Source organism: Myotis nattereri (genome assembly GCF_964212035.1).
Source record: "Myotis nattereri genome assembly, chromosome: 2".
NCBI lineage: Eukaryota > Metazoa > Chordata > Mammalia > Chiroptera > Vespertilionidae > Myotis > Myotis nattereri.
The window spans coordinates 165741376-165764495 of record NC_138076.1 but is presented as its reverse complement, the minus strand read 5'-3'; the positions used below and the strand labels follow the sequence as shown (position 1 = coordinate 165764495).

The following is a 23120-nucleotide window of genomic DNA, read 5'->3' as shown; positions in this document are numbered from 1 at the left end:
ATTCATATTTCAAATATAAATGTAAACATAATAAAAATTAATTATAAAGAAAAAACATCTCAAAGATCTTAGTAGCTCGTTTGGCTGTTCACCAGAAGCTGATCATATTGTCTCCACAACAGCTGATGAAGGTGTTAAAACTGGGAGGCCTCCCTCCTCTGGATGGGTCTGAGCAGAGCTCTTCCTCAGCTCTGTTTTGCAACTCCCCTGCTGTTTAAATTGCTCTTGAGATTCAGCAGTGGCATCTCCTGAAGGACTCCACACCTTTTGCTTTAGGACAGTACTGCAGCTTCTGGTTTTGATGACATTGTTCTAAACATTCCATTCTGTTGTTGTGTATTTGAGATTGTGACCTTTGTGTGTTTGATTTTCTTCCTTTGACTTTGTTCTGCTATCTTTCACTTCATTTAGTTGTATGTGTCTCCTGCTTCAAAATAGGATCACACCTGTTACTGGCTCGTTGGCCCAGGTTTCCACATTATTTTAACCCCAGACCTTTACCTATTGCCCTTTTAGGGATAAGACATACCACATTCAGAATGTGGTTATGTATTAACATTCTCTAGCTTGTCCTGGTAAGAAGTTTTGGTGACCCAAAGGTTTTTCCCACACTGGGATTACTATTGTGATTGCTGCTTATTTTGCTGGAGGGGATTTGCTCACCATTATTCCCGTATATATGCACATATGCTGCTTTTGTTAGTTGTTCCACACCCCTTTCATCATATTCTTCTATGTTCAGTCCTACCTTTGAGATTGTGCAAGTGGTATATGACCAACTTAAAATGAAACAAAAGAAAACCCCATGTTTTATCCTCTCTCTCTAAAGTCTCTGGTAACTCATCTCAAGGATAGAGGCCTCTTGATGACTTCATCTAATTGTATGAAATCTTTGAGAGGCACATTTTTTGCATAAAGCTTGTATGGCAGAGATACCCAACTAAGCAGCCTTTCAGCTTTACATTCACCATACCCTTTAATCATTATCTCTTCATTTTTGTCTTTGTTTTTTTCTAGTTACCCACTATCATTGGTGGAAATGAGGAGACAGACAAGATCTTAATTACTTATTTTAACCAAAATACTGGGTGCAGGCAATGCATAAGACCTAGCCAGAGCCAATTACTGCCAGAGATACAAGATGAGTTAAGACCAGCCTCTGACCTCAAGTTATTTATACTATAGTAGGAGAGATAGCACAAGGTATACAAATCGAGACTATAAAAGATAAAGTCAAATAAGTACTTAAGACAGTTCTAAACAAAGTACAGTGGAAATTCAAAGGAACATGAACCTAAAACCAGCTACTGAAATCTGGAACAGCATTTTGGAATGCTATAGAACATTTCCAACTACGTAAATATTTAGTAGGCCTCTTTGTGTGTGGAGGAGTGGAGGGTGGGATGTATTGTCTTTTATCTCATTTTGATTTAAAAGTTCCTTCCCAAGTGAGGATCATAATGGAAAGAATATGGAATTCTTTATTCCAGCTATGCTCTTCATTTGCTAGGTTTCGATAGTGTCATAGTCACTGTGAAGTGGAGCATACATTGTAATCAGATCTGTCCCCATATGCCTTCAGAAGGAAGTCTGCAATCTTCCTCTTGGGGCTTCTCTTTCCTCCTGAGTTGTCCAAGAACGGCTTGGGATATAGGTAGTACAAAAGGAATGGTGGGCAGTTGCCACACCCAGAAGGGAAGAGCCTCATAGTCTGCTGCTGCGTGCCGGTGCCTCATGGGGTGCAGTGAAAACTGCTCCTGACTTGTGAACAGTAATGCCGACCTGCTGCTAAGCCTGCTTCCTGCGTTAGCCATTCTGGTGGAGGAGCCCTCTGTGCTCGGCTGGGCCAAGGTACCATCTTGTATTCTCAGGGCAGAGCTCTTGGTATGGTGCTCCTTTAGCCCCAGGCACAGCTTTTTCCTGTTACTAAATGGCCTAGGAAGCTGTGGATCAGGATCTGTTCAGATGCTGGCCATTTCACAGACCCAGAACTCCCAGCATCCCTCTCCCCCAGAATCCACCCCTAGGAATCAGGCTGATGGCCCTTTTTCCAGATTCAAAATGCAAACACTGTCATTCTCTCCTACAGGCAATGAGTGAGGTTAATCTCCCTTCCTTCTGAGGAATGCTCTCAGTGACTCAGAGGTGCTTTAGCTCCCAGGGGAGATTCCCTGAGTGATTCAAGGTATCCTCATCCACCCTTTTTGGGATGGAGTGGACTGGAGACTCTCGTTCTAGTGATTCAAGGTGATTATTGACACATTCTCACTAGAGAAAAACAGATTAATCTGTGGTGGGTGTCCTGCTTCCTTACTGGTATCTATTAGATGGTGTTATTGTGAAGATAAAAGGAGATGGTGTCATGAAAGTTAAAAGAGCCATAGAAATGTATTATCTTTGTTATTCTGTCATTTCCTGTTTAAGTCCCTTCAAAGGCCGCGCCTTTGGCTTAGGACCAGTGACCTGACCTCCCTTTTCTTCTCCAGCCTCATTCTGTATCATTTTACATCTTTCAGGGCAGTCTTTCTTAGACTTGTCAAGATTTTTCTTCCTCACTGGACTTTTACAAATACTAGATACCATGCTTTTGTATGAGGTGGCTTTTACCTGTCTCTGCCTAGCTAAAGCCTACATCAGTGTCTCTTTTTAATAGATCTTCTCTGAAGCTGTAATACAAATTAAATTCCCATTACGTGGCCCCAGAAAGCCTTGTTCTTTTCCCTTTTCTGCATATATCACATATAAAAGATGTGTGTGAATTGGTGATCAGTTATTAATATATTTCTTCTCTGGACACTAGCACCAAGACCAATGAGTGTGTCTGCTCTGTTCACTCCTAAAAAGTTGAATGTTTTTTTCCCTTGATTCTCAAAGCACATCCTGCTTGACTGTATTACTCTCACAGGTGAGAATATCTGTGAAATCATCAGCAGAGGTGAAAGATGAAAAGCTGAGGCTTGCTTTCTTCCATCTTCCTGAATGGAAAGTTTTGCATAGTTTTATACTACTAAATAGCAGCTTCTTTTTTTAGGTTATCATTGTTATTGTATTCAAACAATAGAATCACAGAAGAGTCTGATGACTCTTTCCACATAAATTATGTACATGTTGATCATGGAGAAAGAAGGCTTTGTGTTGTAAAAGAAGTTAAAATTTGCGGGTTTTCTTAAACTTACTGTTAAACCTTGTAACGGCATCACTATTTAAACAAAATGGTGACCCCTAGTGGATATTCTGCATAACGGACTGAAAGATCAGGAACCCCCAAACTAAAGCTGTCACTGTATGAAAATTAGTAAGTAATCTTTTTCTTTGGATCTCAACTATGTTTCACACTAGAATTTAACAGTTTTGAAGAATGCTTGATTTAAGTTTGCAGCTGTCATTCTAGCATTTAACTGTACTTGGTGCCTTTTAAAATTACTTTGATTTTTATATATAACTTTAAACAAAACACTAAAAAAATGAGAGTGCTCACCATAACCTAATTCCTACTTAGGAACTTTTTGTCCCATCTGATCGTTACAATTGTATATGAATACAGGGGTTGGCAAAAGTAGGTTTATAGTTATGAGTACACAGAACAGTTTATTCTTGTTTAATTATTTATTAATTATGTTATTTTCCAGACAAATAAACCTACTTTTGCCCCCCCCCCGTAGTTTTAACATACACAGTTGTAATCATATTATGTACATATTTTGTATTCTTTTATGGCTTGACTAGAGGCTGGGTGTATGAAATTTATGCACAGGTGTAGTCCCCAGGCCTGGCTGGCCATCAAAGCGCGAGCATCTGTCGTGGAAGGGCAGGTCCCAGCTGACCTCTGGGCCCTGGACAGCACCTGGGCCCCCAGACCCCTCATGCCCCACTCCGCCTGAGTCACAGCACCCAAGTCCCCACAGGGAGATACAGTGGTGCTGTACGGAAGCCAGGCGGGCATCACACTCTCTCCCCACCGACCTCACAGACTGGTTCCTGCGTGAACCCACGAGGATCCCAGCCAGCCCCTGCGGTCCCAGCAGCTGCGGCCCAGCTCACCTGAAAGAGGCCGCACGGGTGCAGGGTGGGCTTCCCCGGCACACGAGCCCTGGCGTCCCAGGGGAGGGTGGCAGGGGGAGTGAGAGCAAGCTTGGGGGGACACCCCACATTCTCACCGCACCTCTGTCCCCATCACCCCTGCCCCCAGGTAGCCTGCGAGAGGTCGCAGCATGTCAAAGATGCTCGCCATGTTCCACGCTGCCCCCTGGTGGTCAGTGCACGTCATAGCGAGCGGTTGAACTCCTGGACTCCCAGTGGAACAACCACCCAAGAGGACAATTAGGGTTTTCTTATGTAGGATGTTTCATTTAGACCTTTTCATGAGTCTTCATAGTCAACATATTTTTCATGGTATATACTGTCTCGTTATGTTGATATATTGTTAACTCTATCTTTGCTTTTGTCATCTTACTGTGGTAGTGAAACTGTACATACCTCATTCTAAGTAGAGAAATCCCTATTTCTGGGGCCCAGGTAATTCCTGAGGTCTGGTTGGAGTGTGAAACCCTGGCCAGGGAATGATTCATCTTTAAGCAACATCTCGCCTGCCCAGCTGACGCTGGACATGCTGTTAGATAACACCCTGCTGTGCTCCTGTGTTTCCAGACCCCTCACTCCTCTCTTTGTGAGACCCCAGCTGCATTGTTCTCTGCCCCCTTCCACAACAAACTGTTGTCCTGGCAAGTAAGCTAAGGTGGGAATAAGCCTGCCAAAATTATTTTAATCCAGCCACAACGTAATTTCCCCCTCCGAGTCCGAATATGCATTGATTTGCCAATGCTTTTGGGGAAAGAAAAAGGAGACAATTGATTTTAGATGATAGGAAAAGGATATCCTGCTCATAGTGTCATAATTTATTTAGGAAGCTGAAGACCGAATATTACTTTATGGTAAATGTGGTGTGACCTTCAAATTAAGAAAAACCAATATCATTTTTTATTTTCTTCTTTATTCTTAACTATTATTTTGATGTTCTAAAGAGAGCGTGTGTTATTTTTATAATCCAAATAGAGAACTTTTCTAAGTTGTAGAAATTCAGTAAAGCCTATGGAAAAATATATACCATCCAAAATCATTGCTATTAACATTTTCCTATATTTGCTTCCAGTTTTTTCATTGCATAATAAAATATATTTATAACTCATATTCTAAAAAGTAAACTCAAATACATGGGAATAAAAGTTTATAGAATTCATATATTAATTGGAGAGTAATTATTAACATTCAAAAAAGATTAACAGAGTTTTATTATTAAGCGTCTCTGTTATACTTAAAGTAACTCAATTACTAGGAATTCATTTTACCCTTTTCTCCTTTCACTTCTCTTTTAGATAGGCTTTCTTGAAGTAGATGTATCACACATTTTAATCAAGATTATTGTGTCAGGAATCCATGTTTTTTTGACAATATGATTTGGGCACCTGAGGAATGGTCACTGAACAAATTTGTCAGCCACTTATTGAAACTGCAAATCAACTTTTTTGTTTTATTTCTGGCAAGCTACAGGAAATGTTTGTCATGATTTTAGACCAAAAAGAAACCTGGTCTGCTTGGATGACGAAGTCCCTGAGGGAGCTGAGATGAGCATTGCAGAGCATCGTTCTGATGTTGCCTGGTGAAGAGCTTGTTGTGTTGTGAGGCTTTTTTTTTTTTTTTGGTGCCAGTTCAGTAGATCTCTTAGCTAAGTATCATCTGACTGTGATTCTCAGTTCTCATTAGATGTCTGTGTTTGTGTTATATTTCCTTGTGGTTTGGTCTATGACAGCTGTGGGCAAACTACGGCCCGCGGGCCTGATCCGGCCCGTTTGAAATGAATAAAACTAAAAAAAAAAAAAAAAAAAAAAAAGATCGTACCCTTTTATGTAATGATGTTTACTTTGAATTTATATTAGTTCACACAAACACTCCATTCATGCTTTTGTTCCGGCCCTCCGGTCCAGTTTAAGAACCCATTGTGGCCCTCGAGTCAAAAAGTTTGCCCACCCCTGGTCTATGACAATCTCTAGATAATCTGAGTGGAGATGTTCATTCTCTCTAATTCTTCTTCAAACAAAAGTATTAACTCCCAGTTCCCCTGTTACCCGCTCCCCCCCCGCCCCCCATCATTTCTTTGTTTCCATTTTTATTCTTTAGCTGACATTATCTTCTTTATCCTAATTAATTGCATTGCAAAATACTAAGTAAAAGCCTATGTGAGAGTGCTATGGTAAAAATACATGAACCGTTTTTGTCCATCTTCTGTGAAATGCAAATCCACATTTATCCCTGTCATACTCTGGATTACTAATGCCTGATTTGGAAGTACCATATTTCTTAGCAGGGTGGTTTGATCAATCCTAGCAAATCTGCTTATTTAATTTAAAAAATTATCAGCGATAAGTACTTTAGCTATATATTCAGTATGGCCCCCAAAAAGTAATACAAAGCTAGTCTTTTAAACCTGATGCTCTGTTTAAGTCAAACCATTTTCTCTGTGCATATTTGCAAGCAAGGTATCTCATGTGTGCTAATGTGATTTCCTTCCTCTGTCATCTGACCATGTAGATAAAAATATCCCCTTCCTATTCCTTGTCCTCTATTTAAAGTTAATTGGAATATGTTTTTTAACTTTCTTATTAAATTTATTGGGATGCCATCCTATCTAATAAAAGAGAAACATGGTAATTAGCGTACGACCACTACCCTTCCCATTGGCTAATCAGGGCGATATGCAAATTAACTGCCAGCCAAGATGGCGGCCAGGCAGCTGGAAGCTAACATGAGGCTTGCTTGCTTCAGTGACGGAGGACTCCAACGTTCCCCGCCTGCCTTGCCGGCCTCTGAGCTTGCAGTTTGAAACATTGTAACAAATATAGAAGCTAAACAAAACCCCAGAAACTTGCTTTCAGCCGGCCAGGATCTCAGAGCTGGAGTTATACATTGTTTCGATTATAGAAACCAAACAAACCAGATACCTGTTTTCAGCAGCAGAGGCCTCAGAGCTGGAGCCAGAGCAAAAGCTGACACAGAATAAAAAAAGGAAAAAAGAAAAAAAGGAGCAGTTGGGAGCTTCAGTCACCCGCCAGCCTGAAAACAGCCCTCAGTCCCTCACCCAGACTGGCCAGGCACCCCAGTGGGGACCCCCACCCTGAAGGGTGTGTGACCAGCTGCAAACAGCCATCATCCCCTCACCCAGGCTGGCCAGGCGCCCCAGTGGGGACCCCCTGATCCAGGACACCCTTCAGGGCAAACCAGCTGGCCCCACCCATGCACCAGGCCTCTATCCTATATAGTAAAAGGGTAATATGCCTCCCAGCATCGGGATCAGCGGAGCCAAGAGTGACAGGGGGCAGCGCCCAAACCCCGATCGCCCTGCGGCTCTGTGTGTGACAGGGGGCGGGGCCACAACCTCCCTATCCCCGCCCTGCTCTGTTCATGACAGGGGAAGGGGCCCCAACCTCCTGATCAGCCCTGCTCTGTGCCTGATACGGGGGGAGCTCCCCAACCCCCTGATCGCACTGCAGCTCTGTGTGTGACAGGGTGCGGCACCCCAACCCCCTGATCGGCCCTGCTCTGTGTGTGACAGGGGGCGGTGCCCCAACCCCCCAATCGGCCCTACCCTGAGCGTGACTGAGGGTGGCATCGCAACCTCCCAATCTGCCCTGCTCTGTGCATGACAGGGGGCGGCGCCCCCACTCCCCAATTGGCCCTGCTCTGAGCCCGACCAGGGGCTGCACCTAGGGATTGGGCCTGCCCTCTGCCACCTGGGAGCAGGCCTAAGCCAGCAGGTCGTTATCTCCCGAGGGGTCCCAGACTGTGAGAGGGCACAGGCCGGGCTGAGGGCCTCTAGTCTGTTAATAAAATTATATAGGCTTCAGGTGTACAATTCTATAATACGATACCTGCATATTGCATTGTGTGTTCACTACCCCAAGTCAAGTCTCCTATTACCATTCATCCCCCCCATATCCTCTTCTAAGTTCCTCAACTCCAATTGGAATATGTTTTAAATAATTTCTCTAATGAATGGCCGAAAGTCTTAGAAGGGCTTTTTGCAGAATCTTTCACATGAAGGCAGGTGATTAAAAAACACAAATTCTTGTCTAGCTGCTGACTGTAAATCCTGAAGCATTTAGATATTTGCAGACTAAATTATTAATTCTCATTGCTTTCCTCTAAAGCCTTGGGAGAATTTTCACAACCTTTTTTAAAAATATATTTTTATTGATTTCAGAGAGGAACGGAGAGGGAGAGATAGAAACATCAATGATGAGAGAGAATCATTGATTGGTTGCCTCCTGCACGCCCCCCACTGGAGATCAAGCCCACAACCCCAGCATGTGCCCTTGCCCGGAATCAAACTCAGGCCGATGCCCTATCCACTGAGCCAGACCGGCTAGCATCACAACCTTTTTGTAACCTTTTCTGATGGAGACCAGTGGAGTGAGACAGACCTGGTTTTAAATCTTGGCTCTGTCATTCTCTGGCTCTATGACTTTGGATAAAATGATACATGTCTCTGCTTCTTTTTGTATAGTAAGTTGATAGTGCTGACTTTATAGGATTGTTGTGAGGAAGAAGACAAAATGTGAAAACTTCTTATACGTGCTTCTATATGCACAGTGCCTAGCACAAAGCAAACACTTAAATGTTAGCTTTTATTGTTATAGCCTGGGAGTGGCAAGCTTTTTCTGTAATGAGGCAGATAGTAAATATTTTAGGTTTTGAGGGCCATGTGGTCTCTGCCACAGCTAACCAACTCTGCCTTTACAGTGTCAAAGCATCCATAGGCAGTGTGTAAACAGATGAGCGTAGCTGTGTTCCGATAAAACTATTTATAAAAATAGACACGGGCTATAGTTTGCTGACTTCTGTTCTAGAGGAATAAAACTAACAAATGAAATAAGACATGAAAGTATTAAGAATTCAGTATAACTCTCCTGTGAAGTAGATTTTCAAGAGAATTTAGACTGATTTAAAACTTCAGTTTGCAACCTCAGACAGTGCCTTTCAAAATCTCAGTGTTAAAACATGTTCTGCTTGGTTAACGTATTTTATAATAAAAATCTCAGCTACCAGGAACCATAAAAAATAAAACATTTCTAGATTCATAACAGCACTTTTGTGGAGAACTTCCTAAAATATACTCTTTTGCCTTCTTAAAAACCATGTATAAAAAAATAATCAAACTTAAAAAAAAAATGACCTTTGCATTATATCTTCTGATTTTGGTCAGGCCTCAGTTGGTGATTTTTGTGCTCCACATGGTGCCAGTTTGGGTCAAGTCCTTTCACCTGGTGTGCACAGGTTGGTCTGGAAGGTCCAAGATGCCTTCACTCACATCTGGTGCCTTGGCGGGGGCAGTTGGGAGGCTGGACTCAGCTGAAACTGTCAGCTAGACCTTACACACGGCCTCTCAAGTGTGCTAATAATTTTTTTTTTTTAATGATATGACATGCCTAGCCGGCATGGCTCAGTGGTTGAGCGTCAGCCTATGAACCAGGAGGTCACGGTTCAGTTCCCTGTCAGGGCACATGCCCGGGTTGCGGACTCTATCCCCAGGAGATGGTGGGCAGGAGGCAGCCGATAGTGGTATGACATTATGAGTCCCAGTTCCCCTAGTACCATAGTACCCTCAGCCTTCACTAAGGTCTGTGAGGCTGTTGTTGTACGCCCTGGACTACTGTGCAAGCAGGTTCTCAGCTGTAGTCTGGAGCAATGCAATTTCTGGATTGGTGACATCTTATTGTAGTGGACACCTAATTTGCTATGTGTAAGCTGCCTTGCTGGGCACAACTAAGTGCTATTAAAGAAACTTAAAATATGCCGTATAAAAGAAGGAAAACCTGCAGTGTGTGACCAGATGGCTGAACCTGGAGGATATGGTGCTGAGTAGAAAAGCCAGTCACAGAAGGACAAATACTGTATGATTCCACTTATATGAGGAATCTACAGTAGTCATACTGATAGAAGCAGAAAGTAGAATGTTGATTGTCAGAGGCTGGGGAAGAGGGAGAAACAGTGAGTTATTACTGTAATGGTCAAAAGTTTTAGTTATATAAGATGAATGTTCTAGAGAACTGCTATGCAACATTGTGCATATAGTTAACAATAATGTATTGTGCACTTAAAAATTATTAAAAAGGTAGCTCTGACCATGTACTCAGTGGTTAGAGCATTGGCCCACACACAGAAGGGTCTTGGGTTTGATTCCTGGTCAAGGGCCCATACCTTGGTTGCAGGTTCGATCCTTGGGGGCCCTGGTTGGGGTGCCTGCAGGAGGCAACCAATTGATGTGTCATTCTCACATAGATGCCTGTCTGTCTATCTGTCTCCCCCCAACACACACACATCTTCCCTCCCTTCCAGTCTCTAAAAAGCAATCGAAAAATTATCCTCAGGGTGAGGATTAACAACAAAGAAAAAACTATTGAAAGGGGAGATTTCATGTTAAATGTTCTTACTTTATTTAAAAAACTAGAGGCCTGGTGCATGAAATTCGTGCATGAGGGGTGGGTCTTTCAGCCAGGCCTTCACCCTCTCCCAATCCGGGACCCCTCAGGTAGGGTCCCTAAGTCTGGCCAGCGATCAGTGCCTATCAGGTCTTTCCTTCCCCCGGCTGCCAGCAGCAGGCCCCACTACTGCTTGCCATCTGTGCGGCGCTACCCCCCGCCCCCCACTTGGCCACTGGTCGCTTCCTTCTGCAGGCGACAGGTGTGGGGTGCGATCGCTTGGCTGGCCTGGACCTCCTTCTGCGGGGCGATCACTGGCTGACCCTGCACACCCGCACAGCATCGCTGGCCAGTGGCCTGGGCCTCCCTCTGTGGGTGATGGATCACGGGGCTCCCATATTGATCGCTCTGTAGAGGGAGGCCCGCCCACTGCCGCAGCATCACCAGCCGGATAGCCTAGGCCTCCACCTGTGGATGCTGGCCAGGTGGTCTGGGCCTCCCTCTGCGGGGCTATCGTGGGGTAGATTATGACTTTGGAGTTATACCATTTTTTAAAAAGGCACTAAAAAGAGAACTTAAGGTGTTTTTCTTCTGCTTATTTTACCTGCTTTTTTCTCCCTTCCCCATATTCACTTGTTTTTTGTTTTTGTTAATCCTCACTTGAGGATATTTTTTCCATTGATTTTTATTTTTTTAATATATATTTATTGATTTCAGAGAGGAAGGGAAAGGGAGAGAGAGCTAGAAACATCAATGATGAGAGAGAATCATTGATTGGCTGCCTCCTGCACTCCCCCTACTGGGGATTTAGCCCACAACCCAGGCATGTGCCCTTGACTGGAATTGAACTCGGGACCCTTCAGTCTACAGGTCAACACTCTATCCACTGAGCCAAACCAGCTAGGGCTCCATTGATTTTTAGAGAGAGAAACATTGGTTGATTGCCTCCCCCATGCACCCCAACCGGGACCAGGGATCGAGCCTGCAACCAAGGTTTGTGCCCTTGACTGGAATCAAACCAGCAAACCTTCAGAGCCAAACTGCTAGAGCTCTTCCCCATATTCTTGATGAGACAGTAAATGTTGTGTTGAGAGGGCAGAATAAGGGAACAGACCAGGGACTGGAAAGGACCACTTCAGGGCTGACTCCAGTGGAAGAGGGCCTACTAAGTATGACTTGAATCTATGTTTGCATAATAAGCACCCTGCTTTTGCTTAAATGATCTGTTTATTTGGAGTAACTTACGTTTGGGGAGGTTAAGGCTCTGCAAGCTGTTCTTTGTACTATATGTAGGATTAGGGGTCTTATACCTGCTCCACCAGTTCTTGCAGTCTCTGGGATGTCTTACTCATTTTGTATAGATTTTGCTATTTCTTTCCTATCACCTGTTCACAATTATGGCTCTAAGATGATTATTTTTTCACCTGGATGTCTATCATTTTTCGGTATGAATATTATAGCTCTCTCACCCTTTACTATAGATGGGGTAATAATACCTACCTCAGAGTGTTGTAGGAAGAATGTGAAGTGCTAAGAAAATGTCAGCTATTATTTTATCGGATAACCATCTTCCAAACTTCCTTTTTTAGAAACTGATTCAGCAGCACAAAAAGAACATAGAAACCAGACACCTGCTCCATCTGCAGCTCAAACTTCCGCTCCTTCCAAGTACCACCGATCTCGATCTGGGGGAGCCAGGGATGAACGATATCGATCAGGTGAGAAGGAACTGGAAGTTATCACTGACATAGTTTTTACTGACTTAGTAGGAACTGTGTATCCTGAGAGCTTCTAACATTTGTTCTCTTTCCTTGAAGTACCAACAGGTCTATATTGATTCATTTATCAGTCATTTATTGAGTGCCTATTATGTGCCAGGTATTGTAGATACTCAATATTTACTGGGGATACAGCAGCAAATAACATGTTTCTGTGCTCCAGGCAGACGGGGAGCCAGACAAGTACAAAGGCAATGCGGATAAATAACTAAGAAAGAAGAGCGCCAGAGTCACACAGGGCGGTATGGAGGGAGAGCTCAGTGGACACTTTTGGAAGAGGCAGGTCCTTCTGCATTTGCCAAAGCTGTTAATTAACTGATGGACCTGGAACAAAAACTCACAATGCAATTTCAAATTAGTAAACTCTTACGTTTTATTTCTTCTGACCTAAAAAGTACCCATTGGAAGGGAAAAGGGGACATGCTTCTGCCATCCCATGTCCGGGACTGATGAGCAGAGAAACACATCAGAGGACCTCATGGGGATGTGGGTGCAGCGAGCCCGTCCCATCCCCTTCTGCTTGCTGCCCATTATAGTCTCTGCAGCACATTTATTGTGCCAGGAGACGAGCTGGAATACAAATTTACTTTCCCTAGATTTTTGACTCACTTGTGCCAGCCAAAGTTACCTTAACCTTTTTTTAAATTGAAAAACAGGGTGTTCGTTGCCTCCTCTCAAAAACTGCTTCAGAGAAAATGAGGTAAAGGATGTGGATGCAGAGCTGCGTCAGCCATTTTGTGAGCTGATTTTATTAGAAATATATTTTCACACGCTGGAAGGAAGGGTGGAGACGTATTCAATTAAAAAAAACAGAGGCTGCATGCCACACCAGAATTTTCCTTTGTACCTAACCTGCCGTAAGCGGACAGGGGAGGCTTTCTCAGAGCACAAGGCATCTAACTGAGTCATGGCAGAAAGACAAGAGTTGCCCAGGTAAAAGGGAAAGAGCATGAGAAAGTACCTGAAAACAATTCTTTATGGCTGCAACTCAGAATGCAAGGCCCCAGAAGAAGGTGGGAGATGAGGCCAGAAAGATTACCAGGGACCAAACCTGAAGGAATCTTGAACAGCGTTGAAGGATTTTCAGCAGGGCAGTACATAATCAGAGTTGTATTTGTTCTAGTAGCTCGTTCCAGCTGTAGACAGTATGCTCTGCCACTACTGTGTCCCAGTGCCTGGCACAGTGCCTAACATATGAGTTAAAAGGGTAACTTAGAGAAAGGAAGGAATGAAGGTAGTTATTAGTTAAGAATGGATTTGTGGGAGGTAATGCTGGATGTAGAAGAGTATTATGTCCTAACTGGTATCTTCAGTGATTAAGTGTCGGCCTGCACACCAAAGGATTGCAGGTTCTATCCCTGGGGCCCCAGATGGGGTGCCTGCAGGAGGCAATCAATTGATGTGTCATTCTCACATAGATGTCTGTCTGTCTGTCTCCCCCTACCCCCTTCCTTCCACTCTCCAAAAATCAATAGAAAGTACATCCTTGGGTGAGGATTAAAAAAAATAGAGAAGTATATCAGAAGTTCCTATTTGTAGCCAAGACATAAGTCTGATTTCCCAGGAACCCAGTGTTGCCTTTTGAGGCTGGGACCAGATTCAGTAGCCGTGTCAAGAGGGTTTTAGCCTTTGCAACTCTCACCCTGGCCTTCTCTAGGAGTGTTTTGTCTTTGTTTTATTGTTTGTTTTTACAGGATATAATAAAAGGGTTAGTAAAGAACCAGAAGATGATTCTCTACATCCAATGTCCAAGCTGAGGACATATGGTAAAGGCTTTAGTGAACTCATTCCGTAGTGTAAACATTTGACCTTCACCCAGCAAAACCCAACTGTGATCTCTAGCCCCTGTTCTTTATTTTTAATTTATTCTTTTTATTTTATTTTTTCTATCACCATTTACCTCCTCCCCCAACCCCCATTCTTTTATACCTTTTTTTTTCACACTTACCCCAAATATCAAAAAGTGTAGTTTGCAAATCAGATGCTGGTTAGCAGACTGTTCAGTGTCTTGGTTAGGTATAGGGATATTGAAGAGGATTTAATAGGTTTTGAATAATTATCTCACTGGACTTCTTTTTTTAGGGTAGATGTGAAATGTAGACCAAGAGGAGGTAAAGTAGGGAAGAAAGGGTTATTTAAAAACCCTGAAGATATTGAAAGCTGTGAGAGAACTGCAATTGCAATGCTGTCATGAAGGGAACAGAAAAGAGGAAGTATGCAAGCATGGATTTTGGTGAAAATCACATATTTTTTCAGTATATTAGAAATTGTTCAACTAAGTAGCAAAGGAAAGGTCAGTACATTCTGAGAATTGTGGCTTCCATGAATAATAAGAAACCAACAGTAATAGCACAAGTAGAGCAAATTAAGTTACAGAATTTGATGGGAATTCAACTTCAACTCTTTGCCACCCTTTTCATGCGAAGGGTTACATTTACAAGTCACATGCAAAAATAGCTTAAGAACATAAAATATGTGTAGTGATAATCACAAGAATACAGAGTAAAGTGATGGGTACACAAAAAGGATTTAATATTGATGTCAGTAAGTTCAACAGGAAAACTCTCTCTCTCTCTCTCTCTCTCTCTCTCTCTCTCTCTCTCTCTCTCTCTCTCTCTCTCTCTCTTTCTTTCATTATAAGAGAAAGTTTATTTAGAAAGTCACAGAGGTAGTAGAAGAGAGCCATAGAAGAAATGGGCTCAGGAAACAGGTTATAGCAAAAGAAGGATACATACCTGAGGGACGAAAGAGGGACTGAAAAATTCTCTCTTGTTTGGTGGTGGTTTTATTATGACATTTCAACCAATCATGAAATAGACAGTGTTTCATGTTTCAGACTTGGTGTAAAGAGCTTATATTTATGCAGAGTTTAGATCATCTAATCTGATTCTTTCTGTGCTTAGCCAACGTCTGTGTGACATTTCAAATATACTTATTCAGTACCCCTTTTTCCTGCAAATCAAGGCATGATGCACCTTTCTACACATGTTTCGGTCACAAGTGTAGAAAAATACACAATTAATGGAAAGTGATCTGATTGTCATTCTTTTCTTTTTTTTTATTTAATTGAATTTTAGAGAGAAAGGGAGAGAGGGGGGAGAGAGAAAGAAAGAAACATCTGTTTGTTGTTCCACTTGTTTATATTCACTAGAGGCCCAGTGCATGAAATTCATGCATGGGTAGGTTCCCTAGGCCTGGCCTGTGATCAGGGCCGATCAGGGCCTTCCGGCTGCCTGCCAGGGCCTTCCTTTGTTCTGTGCCGCCCCCTGGTGGCCAGTGCACGTCATAGCGAGGGATCGATCTCCTGGTCGAACTTTCGCAGGAACAATTTGCATATTGGACTTTTATGTAGAGAGATAGATAGTTTGGTTACTTCTTATATGTGCCCTTACTGGAGATCAAACCCACAACCTTGGGGTATCCAGAGGACACTCTAACCAACTGAGCTATCCAGCCAGGGCCTAATTGTCATTATGTTAAGTCCTTTAATGTTAATCTTTTGGGCAGTTAGCCACCTCAAACAAAACAAAAGCCAAAAGGACTTTAAAGGAGTATTAGTATCACCTTATTCAGCTCAAACATTAGCGCTGGAAAATGATACCTAGCTCTAATGTGCTTCTGGCAGAGACGTCCAAAAGGTAACTGTGTCTGGGGACTGAACTTCGGAAGTGATTTCTTTATCAAAGATCAAGATGAATTGTGTGCTGGTGAATGAGTCAAATCCAGTTAACAGGGAGCAGTCTGTTCTTATCAAAAAGAGGCTTTGCTGATACAGTAACTGTGAACATCTCCTTTTCACATGCATTTATGAGCCTGGGTTTATCATGTTAGAAAATAGTTGGGTGTTTTTATTTGTTCTGTGGTCTGCAGCTATGAATCCTGTGGCAGAGAAAGATTATTCAAGTGAGCCTTTAAAAGCTTGTTTAATGTGAATAATTCCCTAGTTTTAGCAAGTTTGCTAGCACATGTTTCATATCTTATGCAAAAATAAACTTTTGGAAAAGTTTATTTAATTGTTTAGTGTGTATATTTGATTTGCTGTTGTTCTCTTATTGAGAAAGTGCTTTTTCTGAGTATAAGCAGTTAATCATTTATTTTCCAAGACAGCTAAGAGAAACATATTTCATCTAATATAAAAAGGATGCTTTTTATATTTCAACATAACTAAAATCAAGTTGTATTTTATATAAAATGACATCATAGATTCAATTAAATATGGCAATCTTGGTTCAACTAAGTAAACCTCAGGGACACTGAAACAGTATAATAAATATAAATACAGTAGAAAATATTTCACTTCAGAGCTAAGAGTTAGTTAATATTGTAGTCTTAAAGTGATAGTACAACAGTTTGGAAATATCTTTTACACTTTCAATCTTCATACACTTTGACCCAGAAATTGCACTTCTAGGAATTTATTTTAAAATACACATATGTGCACAAAGATAAAAATGTGTATTTATGTATGTATGTGTGTTGTAGTTTTGCTTGTAGTAATATAATGATTAAATAAATTATAGTACTCATATACAATGGAATTCTATGAAAGCTGATTTTAAAATTCTGTGAAGGCTCACCAAAAAATGAGGTAGATATGGAGAGATGTACAAAATATATTTTAAAGTAACAAATGCAAGATATTATTTACAATATGACGCAATTTTGTGAATAGTAATAATAATACTTTCATATATTAGTATGTACAAAGACACAGAAACTTGGAAAAATATGTACCCCAAACTATTGAGGTGCTATTATTTCTTTTTTTAAAATATATTTTATTGATTTTTTACAGAGAGGAAGGGAGAGGGATAGAGAGTTAGAAACATAGATGAGAGAGAAACATCGATCACCTGCCTCCTGCACACCCCCTACCGGGGATGCACCCACAACCAAGGTACATGCCCTTGACTGGAATGAGCCTGGGACCCTTCAGTCCGCAGGCCGACGCTCTATCCACTGAGCCAAACCTGTTAGGGCGAGGTGCTCTTATTTCTAGGAAGTGGTGGTTCTAGGGAAATTTTTCACTTCAGCATTATATGTATTTAGATCTTTTTTCAATATATATATTTTTCCAGTTTTCTTATTGTGGTAAAATACAGAATACATGTAACATAAAATGTATATATATTAATTTTAAACAAAAAATGGCAAAAGATATTTTTAAAGTGATAGCCATGCATAAATGATTTAAAACCTTAAATCAATTATTGTTCTTATTGATTCTTACTCTAAGTGTAGATTCTTATGATTTATTGCTGGGAGTTAAATGCAATAGTAACTCCCTCTGTCATCCTAATTGAGAACTTTTGCTTATCTCTTTCCAAATCTGGTCTCTGACCTGGTGACATTTACTATGGTGGCTGCCACTGGTACACCGAGACCATTTTATTTCTATTTTAACATACTTTCTCATACTAAGGAAGGTAATTGTATTCAGTTCAGCAAGTATTTATTATAGACTTCCTATGAGTTGAGCACAGTTTAGATCAGCCGTGGGCAAACTACGGCCCGTTTGAAATGAATAAAACTATTGGGAAAAAAAAGACCGTACCCTTTTATGTAATGTTTACTTTGAATTTATATTAGTTCACACAAACACTCCATCCATGCTTTTGTTCCGGCCCTCCGGTCCAGTTTAAGAACCCATTGTGGCCCTCGAGTCAAAAAGTTTGCCCACCCCTGGTTTAGATGCTAGAGAAACACAGATGAAAACACAGCAATCCTTTTATAAGCTACAGAGGCAGCATGAAAGAGGGTATGACCAGGGAAGGAACCTGGGCACTGGGTACGTCAAGGGTGAGGTCTAAGCCATTTTGAAGGATGAATAGCCATTTGCTGTATAGATATCACAGGCTAAAAAAAAACAAAACCACAATTTATAAAAATGGGGGAATGTGAAATGCAAAATTAACATTTCACTACGCCCCCCCATCAACACCGAGTTGTGCCAAAATTAACATGGTATCCTAATGTTACAGAGCTTAATAGTGGTCCTCCGTCTTAATGTTAAAGTGGTTGGTACCTCAGAACTTGGTAAAAATAGCGTGACTTTGTTGGCTTGCAGGTAACTCCTTGAAGTGAACTTTTCTACTTACTGACCTAACCTACCCACACATCTGCCTTTTAGTGTATGTATGTGTGTGTGTGTGTGTGTATATATATCTATATATCTATATCTATCTATCTATATCTATATATATATATCCTATCTAATAAAAGAGAAACATGGTAATTGGCGTACGACCGCTACCCTTCCCATTGGCTAATCAGGGCGATATGCAAATTAACTGCCAGCCAAGATGGCGGCAGACAGTCAGGCAGCTTAAACTGAACATGAGGCTTGCTTGCTTCAGTGACGGAGGACTGCAACGTTCCCCGCCTGCCTTGCCGGCCTCTGAGCTTGCAGTTTAAAAAACATTGTAACAAATATAGAAGCTAAACAAAACCCCGGAAACCAGCTTTCAGAGAGCTGGGGTCTCAGAGCTGGAGTTGATACAGAGTTTCAATTATAGAACCGAAACAAACCAGATACCTGTTTTCAGCAGCTGAGGCCTCAGAGCTGGAGCCAAGCCTCAGAGCTAAAGCTAGCCCAGAATAAAAAAAAAAGAAAAGAAAAAAAGGAGCAGTTGGGAGCTTCAGTCCCAGCCTGAAAACAGCCCTCAGCCCCTCACCCAGACTGGCCAGGCACCCCAGTGGTGACCCCCACCCTGAAGGGTGTGTGACCAGCTGCAAACAGCCATCATCCCCTCATCCAGGCTGGCCAGGCACCCCAGTGGGGACCCCCACCCTGATCCAGGACACCCTTCAGGGCAAACCAGCCAGCCCCACCCATGCACCAGGCCTCTATCCTATATAGTAAAAGGGTAATATGCCTCACAGCACCAGGATCAGTGGAGCTGAGAGGCCTCCTGGCACCGGGATCAGTGTGACAGGAGGCAGCGCCCAAACCCCCGGATCGCCCTGCGGCTCTGTGTGTGACGGGGTAGAGCCATAACCTCCCCATTGGCCCTGCCCTGAGTGTGACAGTGGCGGTGCCCCAACCCCCTGATCGGCCCTGCTCTGTGGGTGATAGAGGGCGGTGCCCCAACCCCCCCTCCACGGGCCCTGCTCTGTGTGTGATGGGGTAGAGCCATAGCCTCCCCATTGTCCCTGCCCTGAGTGTGACAGTGGTGGTGCCCCAACCCCCTGATCGGCCCTGCTCTGTGGGTGATAGGGTATGGAACCCCAACCCCCTTTTTGGCCCTGCTCTATGCGTGACAGGGGGTGGCGCCGCAACCTCCCCATGGACCCTGCCTTGAGTGTGACAGGGGGCGGTGCCCCAACCCCCCAATCGGCCCTACCCTGAGCGTGACTGAGGATGGCATCGCAACCTCCCGATCCGCCCTGCTCTGTGCATGACGGGGTGGCGCCCCAACTCCCCAATCGGCCCTGCTCTGAGCCCGACCAGGGGCTGCACCTAGGGATTGGGCCTGCCCTCTGCCATCTGGGAGCAGGCCTAAGCCAGCAGGTCGTTATCTCCCGAGGGGTCCCAGACTGCGAGAGGGAACAGGCCAGGCTGAGGGACACCCCCCCCCCCCGAGTGCACAAATTTTTGTGCACCGGGCCTCTAGTCTGTCTGTCTATCTATCTATCTATCTATCTATCTATCTATCTGTTTGTCTATCTAAAATAATGTCCTAGAAAAAATAAAGAAAAAGAAAAAAGTGGAAGCTGAAACCGGTTTGGCTCAGTGGATAGAGCGTTGGCCTGCGGACTGAAGGGTCCCAGGTTCAATTCCCATCAAGGGCATGTACCTGGGTTGCAGGCACATCCCCAGTGGGAGATGTACAGGAGGCGGCTGATCGATGTTTCTCTCTCATCGATGTTTCTACCTCTCTATCTCTCTCCCTTCCTCTCTGTAAAAAAATAAATAAAATATATTAAAAAAAAGAAAAAAGTGGAAAAAAATGAGTAAAATAATATCCTAACAGGTAAGAGTTCTTGGTGTCTGTTCTGCCCTTGGCCCTTACAGCCCAGCTGTGCCACTTATGTACCATGTCTTAAACATGTCATAAAAACAAGCCAAGAATAGAAGCAGCTACTATAAAACTGTAAAATAACATTTTCCGCTTATCTTTTTAAGAAAGATGAAAAAATCGTCTGCCGCTATCTATAGATGTGAGAAAATGGACACCCTCCTACCCTGTTTGTAGAGTGTTATTTATCAATAATGACATTAGGCGTGTGGGGATATGTTTGTTATCCATTTGTGCTTCTTCTATAAACTACCTGTTCATTCCCTAAGCCTGTTTTTTTTTAAATTGGGGTTTATTTTTTCTAATTTACTTGCAAGAGCCTTTTTTTTTTTAAACTTAAGGATATTAACATTCAATTTCCTTACTAGTTATAATGGTCTGTTTAGATTTTCTATTTTTTCATGATTCAATTTTTATAGGTGGTATGTTTGTAGGAATTTATCACTTTCTTTTTTTTAATGTTTATATTGATTTTTAGATAGAAATGAAGAGAGAGGGAGAGAGAAATAGAAACATCTATGAGAGAGACACATTGATTGGCTGCCTCTGGCACACCCTGGACCTCTTGGATCCACTGAATCACACCAGCCAGCTATCAATTTCTTTTAGGTTATCCAATCAGGCATATAATTATTCATGGTAATCTCTTTTATTTTTGTGGCATTGGTTGTTTTTGTTTGTTTGTTTTTCTTTCTCTTTTTTTCCCTTTGGTTGTTTACTTTTTTCTCTTTCATTTCTGGTTTTAGTTATTTGAGTATTTTCTCTTTTTTCCCCCTGTAAATCTAGTTTAAGGTTTTTCAGTTTTGTTGCTCTTTAAAAACAAAAAACAAACTAAAAAACCCCACAACTTTTATTTTCATTGATTTCCCCCCCCCTACTTTTAAAATTCTCTATTTTGTTTACTTCTGCCCTAATCCTTGTTATTTCCTCATTTGGCTTACTTTGGTTTGAGTTTGTTCTTTTTTTTTTAGTTCCTTCAGGTGTAAAGTTAGATTGTTGACTTGAGATCTTAAAATAAAAAACAAAGCACTATAAAAACAATGTCAGAAGACAAATGACAAACTAAAAGAAAATATTTCTAACATACATCAGAGATAAAGAGGTACTGTACCTTACATATTAAGAACTCTTGGCTTCGTGACTTCCGGTGGCGTGAGCGTCACAAGCAGGGTGAGCTGCCGCCGATCCGTCAGAGGCGCGCCGCCTGGGAGCCCTTGCAGACTGCCGAGGGAGGTCTCCAGCGAAGATGTGCAGAGAGGGGTGTGTCAGGAAGACAGGGCAGGAGAGAGCCGAGTCCTCCTCCATAGCGGAGCCGATGGGTAAAGCGGAAACTGGAACCTCAGGACGCTGTGTGTCCTGCAGAGTCCTGGGAGTGGGTATTTTTAAAAGTGGGGGGCTAAAGGGGTGCCTCTGAGAACGATGTCTCTCTAGCTTTTTTAATGTAACAACCCTTGTAGAATGACTTGATTCTTAAATCTGTGCGCTTGTATAACTTTAATAAAAATGAAAATAGCAAAAAGCCATGGTAGCTATCAAAATTGCAAATGTCCTTGGACCTCCAAACGTTATCTTGTAAACGATTTGGCAAGATTATGGAATACGAGGTTACTTGGGGACGGCATTGTTTATAAAACCAAATTATTGGAAACAAGCAGTTGGCTTAAATAGTTAAATTTATACAAAGGAATACTCTTCAGATGTGAAACTGGAACTGAAAGTACAGGAAAGACAATTTAGAGCGTTGCATTGGTATGCTGCAATTTGGGGGGGGGGGAGCTAGAATACATAATACACATACTGGTATAAAATATTCCTGGGAAGGTATATTTTTAAAAATGAGTATCTGGTGGCTTTTGGAAAGATGCATTGAGTGGCTAGGAGATGGGTGGAGGGAGACTTTCCATTATAAATCCCTTCTGTGTCTTTGAAAATGTAAATGGATGACCTATGCAAAATATTAAATGATGCTTCTAGTGGCAATTGCAGGAGTCCCAGTGAGAGCTCTGCTGTGTTAGGGTGAGGACAGTAGTGTGCTGGGCCACATATCTGGCGCTTTGGCCAGACGGGTCATGCTATGCTGTCTGTTCCTAAAACACACAGATAGGAAGGTACTGACATCAGGCCAGGGCTTGAGATATGGTCTCATGGCCCCTTCCCAGCACACAGGCCTTCTTTCTCAGAAGGCCCGGAAGTCTCATTCCAAATTTGGGAGACAAAGGACTGGAAAAAGTATAAATAAAGAGAGTTTCCTCCATACTGGGGGGCCCAGAATTTAAAAGACACATTTTTCTCTGGGCCTCCACAGAATTTGATAATAAAATGTAACTCTTGCAGTCAGCACTGCAGTTCGGCCCCCGCTCCGGCAGGGTGCTGTAACTGTAGTTGCTGGCCATGGAAATCGGGGCTGCAGTTCAGCCCTCTGCTTTGGCAGGGTGCTGTAACTGTAGTCGTTGGCCATGGAAATCGGGGCTGCAGTTCAGCCTCTGCTCCGGCAGGGTGCTGTAACTGCAGTCAGCTGGCCAGCTTAATAAAGGCTCTTAAATTTAAAAAAAAAAAAAAAAAAAAAAAAAGAACTCTTAAAAATTAAGGAAAAATAAACTCAGAAACCCAATGGAAAAATGGTCATGTGACATGAACATTCATTTCACTTACAGACAAATAAACAAAAACAAACATGAAATAGCCCTTAAGTACTCTGTAAAGATGTTTAATCTCACTAATGATAAAAGAAGTACAAATTGAAAGTATACTGAGATACCATTTCTCAATTACCAAATTGGCAACAACAGAAAAGCTAGACAACACATTCTGAAAGTGAGGCTATGGGTAAACAGACACTCCTATACATTACT

The 23120-nt window shown here is 42.4% G+C and overlaps 1 protein-coding gene across 2 annotated transcripts in view; it reads left to right on the top strand.

Annotated features, from left to right (window-relative positions):
* Window positions 1–23120, top strand: part of DIP2B (disco interacting protein 2 homolog B) — a 238357-nt gene that overhangs the window by 126818 nt on the left and 88419 nt on the right. For both annotated transcript variants that reach the window (XM_081082637.1, XM_081082638.1), the window contains exon 3: window positions 12062–12190. In XM_081082637.1, coding sequence (XP_080938763.1) covers window positions 12062–12190 — 129 coding nt within the window. The remainder of the gene's footprint in view (window positions 1–12061; window positions 12191–23120) is intronic.